The sequence below is a fragment of the Strongylocentrotus purpuratus genome, unplaced genomic scaffold, assembly GCF_000002235.5.
Source record: "Strongylocentrotus purpuratus isolate Spur 01 unplaced genomic scaffold, Spur_5.0 spur5_scaffold_12, whole genome shotgun sequence".
NCBI lineage: Eukaryota > Metazoa > Echinodermata > Echinoidea > Camarodonta > Strongylocentrotidae > Strongylocentrotus > Strongylocentrotus purpuratus.
In genome coordinates, this window is record NW_022145597.1 from 4535931 (window position 1) to 4542772 (window position 6842).

At 38.0% G+C, this 6842-nt stretch overlaps 2 protein-coding genes across 4 annotated transcripts; both read left to right on the top strand.

Moving 5' to 3' along the window:
• Window positions 1–610: 610 nt before the first annotated feature.
• Window positions 611–3006, top strand: LOC100893770 (glutamic acid-rich protein). Its single transcript, XM_030982543.1, has 5 exons — window positions 611–905; window positions 1178–1237; window positions 1763–2029; window positions 2862–2955; window positions 2991–3006. Exons 1-5 carry the CDS (start codon window positions 713–715, stop codon window positions 3004–3006), a joined length of 630 nt encoding a protein of 209 aa, XP_030838403.1. The 5' UTR covers window positions 611–712.
• On the top strand, window positions 2984–6009 carry LOC100889168 (mucin-7). Of its 3 annotated transcripts, XM_030981638.1 has the most exons (7): window positions 2984–3112; window positions 3395–3658; window positions 3844–4059; window positions 4438–4545; window positions 5021–5146; window positions 5416–5541; window positions 5811–6009. In XM_030981638.1, exons 1-7 carry the CDS (start codon window positions 3008–3010, stop codon window positions 5976–5978), a joined length of 1113 nt encoding a protein of 370 aa, XP_030837498.1. In that variant the 5' UTR covers window positions 2984–3007; the 3' UTR covers window positions 5979–6009. The 3 variants fall into 3 exon arrangements, with proteins under 3 accessions (XP_030837498.1, XP_030837499.1, XP_030837500.1); XM_030981639.1 differs by lacking the exon at window positions 5416–5541; XM_030981640.1 differs by lacking the exon at window positions 3844–4059.
• The last annotated feature ends 833 nt before the right edge of the window (window positions 6010–6842 follow it).

A 6842-nucleotide genomic window follows, 5' to 3' on the forward strand; every position in this document is an offset into this window, starting at 1 on the left:
GGCCCTTGTTCTAGTGGTTTTTCCCATTCAGAAAAAAAGGTTAAATACCAAAATCTGTGCTGTAAAAAACTCATTTCAACTCAGAAGTCTGTCCCTGTTATAGTAAAGATAGAAAGCTGCTTTAGTCGAATTTTACAAGGAATTGCTGATTCTTAAAGTAAGTACTTTACTTTTATTCATTTTTTCGAATTATAATCATGTATTTTATGTGTGTTTGGTGGCATATAACATGTGGATACATGTGGATGTGTGTGTGTCTGCCATTTAAGTTTTTAAGCTTGCCTAATAGACCTCCCTCTTTATAATCTTTCACCAACAGCCCACATTTTATCTGGATTCCCAAAAAACGAATTTGTATATTTACTCGGCATGCCTATAAGAATCTTTATTGAAACAAATGCTATAAGTAGCAACTTAGATATATCAGAAGTGATTTTTGCCCCCGACATTGACATATTTTGTAGCTCTCCACAAGTTCAGTTGAGATTTATTACCAGAAACACCTATCAATGAAATATTTTCAAATGTACCTCAAGAATGAAAAAAGAAAACATCTTGAATTACACTGCTTTTCAAAGTTTATACTGTCTTGTTCATTCATAAAGCTGATACAGTCAAGACGGCACCAAAAAAAGTTAGAGGCCCAAGACGTGTAAGGGTTTGTCCCTAAGAAGGTTGTGGGATAAGGACCCAGCAGTTGCCGAGGCATCTGATGAATATCCATCGCATTGACAATGAAAAGGCTAACGCACTTTCCACTGCATTATTTCATCAAGACGGTCAGGGTAGAGGCAGAAACGATGGTGACGATGTAGACAAGGTTAGGTGTTTTTTCCCCCATTGCAATGCCAAGGTTGTTAACCTGCACAAGCACATTGTTGAAGTTCATGGCAAAAGCAAGAAGAGTAAGTTGAACCTTTTCTTTAGGACATTAACTTTAATTAAACATGTATGTTCAACAGATAAAGCCCGAATCAGCAATTTTTATTTTGAAATTCTAGAACAGTCTTGATGAATATATCTAACTCTAACCTCCTAGATCTGTTCTTCTGAAATCAATGTTCAAGACACATTTATTTAACGGTTTCGACTGATACTGCAGTTCAAAGAGTTATTGATACTGAGTGGTAAGGGTGTGATCCTAAATTCAAGTTTTCTTTTTTGTTCCTATCTATAGTAACATCCAGAATGATCCGAGATAAAAAGTATGGAATTGAAATTCCAAATGGAATGTTTGGTGAGTAACAATCTAAACTTTACATTTATACCTGATGTTGGTCAAATCAATTGTGGGCAGTCGTGACAATTTAAACCAAATCAATAGCATTATCTTTAGAGGACTATGTGAGTCGGGCATTTCTTGTAAAAGAAAATGTCATTGCATATCTTCTCTCAAAAATTCTCTTTGTGCAATTTCCAAATTCAATGTTGTCTTACATCCATACATCCAGTCAGTACCTTTGCTAGAAAATTCAATGAAAAAAAAATCCCAGAATTATATGTGATTTAAGATTTTTTTTTTGTAATGAACCTCACCTCTCCTTCCCATGGAAAAGTGGGGTTGTGGGTTGTGACTTATAATACACAAACTAACATCATGATATTTCAAATTGCAGGTTTTGGGGGAGGATTGTTTTGGCCATGATCTCTCTTTAGAGCAGTTGACCAAAAATAGAAGGTTCAGCTAATGCTTTGTTAGCCATATTGTATGTATTAATAACATAACATAAACCATGCTCGTTTGACCTTGTTGTATCATTAGAAGATGAGGTAGAAGACCAGGATGTGGAGGTCGTGGTGAAGATGGAGAGGGGAGAAGAGAAGGCTAAAGAACAAGAGGACGAGATGGAGAGTTCAGTTGAGGTTTCGGAACAACCTTGGGTGGGCGAGGAAGAGATGGAGGAGGAGGAAGATGATGATATGGAGGAGGAGGAAGACGAGGAGATGGAGGAAGACGAGGAGATCGAGGAGGAAGAAGAGAGCGATAGAGACTACACGCCAGATACCTATAGGGCAAATGAAAAGGCTCGTAAGTATGAGCATTCCTTTTATTATATTTGCTATGCTATGGACTGCAACATCGTTAGAAGTCATGAATACTTGGAGTAGAATTTGCCTGATGTTGTTATGAAGATAATACATATTTCTATTATTCATTCCCAAATCACAGGAACAATGCTTCACCATTATAAAGTCCACCTCATGTCGAGGCTGGGAAAGTTCAAGTCTGAGGGAAATGCAAGCCAGCATGTGGCCCAGGTGCAGAGGGTAATAGCTTCTTCCCTTTGCAATGGGTCCTTGGATGGCCTTCTCAACGTTGAGGAGGCCTCAAGCATGTGGGTGGCTGAACAGAAGAAGCAGAAGAAGGCTGAGGGGACTGTGGCAAGTTATTGCCACAGTGTAGCTGGATTTTTTTGATTTTTTGGCCACGGGAAAGTTAAAGCACGCCTTTTCCGACTTCCTTGGCATCCCAACCCTCCAGCAGAAAACTAAAGACTGGAGGAAGATTGCTGCCTCACTAGCGAAGGAAGGGAAAGTGAGGCAGGTTGAACTGACAGAGCGTGGATACCGTAAGAATTCATATATCGAACTGGCCCATTTTGGAGTTTATATGCTGTAACAGTAATGGTAGAACGTAAACAGGGGCTAAATGAAATTCCCCACCCTTAAATTTAACAATAATATAGAAGAGGCATCCCCCCCAAAGAAAAAGAAGAAAAATCACAATAATTACAATTATTGAGTATAATATATACCCTTTGAGAACATAGTCGATTATACTATTAGTATAATTTTACTTCCAAGTTGCATAAAGAAAATATAATTTCATACCCTTTGTTTTTCATCTCATCACTTCACAGACGACCAACTCACCAACAAAGAGGCCCAATCTCTAAGTGCTGCCTTAGAGGGGTTGTACCTCAACAAGTTCCATCCTTTATTTTTATCCCAAGCGCGCATTACAGCGTCGTTGGCCCAGGCCATCCGAGGTTATTTTTTACTTAGGATGGCGCTTGACAACGGCGCTAGACCGTCTGAGTTTATCAACATGGAGGTAGAATGGGCCCTGAAAGCCATATATGAAGAGCAAACAAATCAGCACGTCATTAAGGTATGTCATATTAACTTCAGGTATTTGTTTTTCTGTAGAATTTGACATTTAATCCCTTCAAAGGGAATTAAAGCTTGAAAACAAGTTGCTCTTCGTGAATGCAGAAATCACAAATGAGAAGGCAGAATAAAACGGGCACTGTTGTGTTAGATTGTATATTTAAAAATAATCATTACTTTGTCATTCCTGGCACAATTGGAATAGAAATATATATCATTTATTTGTTATCTAATATTTCAGTTGTCATTTCAGGTTAACGTATCCATGTCTCTTACTCTGCAGGTCCTAAACCACAAGACCGTTATGAAGTACGGGGCAGCGAGGGTGTGTCTCAATAAGGAGCAGTATGAAAGGTTTTCCATATATATTAGGCACATCAGGCCCAGATGCCCCGGCTATGAACAGGGTACGAAACATGTCTTTTTCACGACGAAATCCCCCCAAGTCTCCTCGTCCTCCATAACATACTCCATCAAACAGACATGTAAATACCTTGATCAGAGGGCAGTCACAAATACTGGGATTCGGAAGTGGATGTCCAGCATGGTAAATACTCATGATTAAATATTATCATGAATCTGATTAGCACTTCTTGTTTTATATATCATTAAAATTCATGTCTAGTATACCTAATAACATCTTTCATGTACTATCTTACTTGTAGATAAATACACTGTATTTCAAGGTTATGAGGGGGAAATGAAATAAACGCAGCTGTCTCTTTTTGTCAGTCTCCTTCTACTTCAGCTGCTCCATCCAGTCCCTTGGAACTACCAGCTGCTCCTCCATCCAATCCCTTGGAACTCCCAGCTGCTCCTCCATCCAGTCCCTTGGAACGTCCAGCTGCCAGTCTCTTGGAACGTCCAGCTGCTCGTCCATCCAGTCCCTTGGAATTCCCAGCTGCTCCTCCATCCAGTCCATTGAAACTCCCTGCTCCATCTAAGATGGTAAATGCTATGTTATGCAATTATCATATTTTCTTGACTATATTGCCAACCCTTTGCCTGCTGCAGTGGACTAGAGTCGCAATCGTACAATTAAATCAGTCGAAATAATTAGCTTTCTCCTTCCCCCAACAATTGTTATCGTTTCCCGTCAAAATTAATTCAGCATGAAAAATAAGTAACTCTGAATACATTTGATACATGTCTCTATATTGCAATTTATTTGCTGTCCAAACTTCCGCTTCCATATCTCTCATTTGATATTATCTTTGATACCTGTCAACATCCACATGTTAATTCAAATAAGGTTAAATAGATTATAAACACAAAATGACATACCTTTTAATAGCAGGGTTTCTTTGCCTCATTTTCGCATTACAGATGCAGTCAGGCAGAAAACTACGCTCTGCTACAAGAAATAAGGAGCACCCAGTCCTGCAACTGCCACGCCCACCATCAGTTTGTGGGTCCACAGGATCTTCATCCCTGGTATGCTTGCCATATTGTATAATATTGTATTTATGTTTAGCATAGGCTAGGTTTAGATCATTCCTATTTATCGTTATACTTTTATGTTGTTGTTTTGTTGTATTCTGTATTCTTTGTATTATTAAGCTATGTTTGTATTCTTTATTATGTATCATTATCATGACATCTACATGTGTTGTACTCTCATACCCCAGAAGGGGGTCGAATGAGTCAATAAATTCTATTCTTTTCTATGAAACACATTTAAATGACAATTGCAGACCTTTTAGTTGCTTTCCTTGACGGTATTTTCAGACTTGGTTAAAGATTCATTAATGACATTTCAAAATTGTGATGGAATAGGGTTAGACATCTATACAATAATTTGCTGAATTGTTTGAAATATTTGCTTATTAATGCTTTTTTTTAAATGTGCAATTCACAATTCTTTTCTTTATTTCTTTCACCCCCCCCCCCTTCTCTTTCTCCATAATAGTGCTCGACCACCAGCACCAAAAAACTGAGGGTGAAGTGCAAAAAACTACCCCAACATAATGAGCATCCAATCCCGCTACTACCAGACACATCATCCGTTAGTGTGTCAGCTGGATCATCATCCCTGGTATGTAACGCATTTAAATGGCAATTGCAGCCCTTTTAGCTCCTTTCTTTGACGGGTAATGTCAGACTTGTTCAAAATTTCATCAATTTCATTTTAAAACTGTGATGGAATAGTGTTAGACATCTATACAATAATTTGCTGAATTGTCTGAAATACTTGCTTATTGGTGTTATTTTTTAAATGTGCAACTCTGTTATTATGGGTCAAGTTGTTTCACAATTCATTTCTTGATGTCTTTCATCCCCCTCCCCTCTCTTTCTCCATGATAGTTGCCAAGTACCAGCGATCCACCAGTGAGGGTGAAGTGCAACAAACATCCCCAACATAAGGAGCACCCAGTCACGCCGCTATCAGACACCCCATCCGTTAGTGTGTCAGCTGGATCATCATCTCTGGTATGTAACGCATTTAAATGGCAATTGCAGCCCTTTTAGCTCCTTTCTTTGACGGGTAATGTTAGACTTGTTCAGAATTTCATCAATGTCATTTTAAAACTGTGATGGAATAGTGTTAGACATCTATACAATAATTTGCTGAATTTTCTGAAATACTTGCTTATTGGTGTTATTTTCTAAATGTGCAACTCTGATATTATGGGTCAAATTGTTTCACAATTCATTTCTTGATGTCTTTCATCCCCCTCTCCTCTCTTTCTCCATGATAGTTCTCAAGTACCAGCGATCAAACGGCGAGGGTAAAGTTCACCCAGGAAGAGAAGGAGGCAGTCAAGAAGCATTTCCAGAGCTGGATAGAAAGGGGTGACATGCCTCACATAGGCGTGGTGAGGGACATAGTTAAACAAAATAAAAAAAGTAGCACGTTGCCTCTCTAACCGATCATTTCTCCAAGTGAGGGACAGAGTTCGCAAAGCAATAAAAGCTAAAACAAAATCTACGTCTATGTAGATCATCAACTATTTCATTCATCTTTCTTTTTTCTCAGTTGCTTTCTTAATGTAATATCCCTCACAACGCCTATGTCACCTTTTTCTATCCAGCTGTTGATATTCTAATGAAATGTTTAAGAAATGGCAGTGCACACTTGTCAGTAAGTCTGAATGTTTTGTAAAAGTAGTTTTTGTGATTCTTCTTTCTATTCTTGTTCTTTTACTTTTGACATGATGATTATGATATGCTTTTTATGAATATGAAGGTACAATTGTATCAATAAAAACCTTCAATTGTCATTAATAAAACACTTTGAGCAGGACATAGGAGATAGTTTTGTATTATGTCCGAACTAAATATGAGTTGAGTCAAATAAAAAAATCATAATTATCTACATTGGACGTAAAAATGATTGAGTTATGGCATTTTTGAACTTTTGTATTGTTTCATGAAACAGTTATATGCATAACATGGGCTGTATTTCAATTAGTGACATGCCGCACTGTCATATGCTCGATTTTCCTTATTTGTATTATATTAAATATATATTCCTGTACACTATAAACATATTTTTCAAAAGAATACCCGTTTTACCGGTCCTAAGCTTTGGAACGATTTACCTGAAACTATGAGGAAATCTGTACTTCTATTGGAAGCTTTAAAGGCCCACTGCACTACTTGTAGCTACTTGCGCCCTCTATATAACAAACAATGCCTAATCGGTGACCATTGGTCTCCCACGATGCTCTTTTTCTTATGTTAACTGAGAGCTGAGTTGATGAGATAACCACCTGTCCAGTGACCTTGCA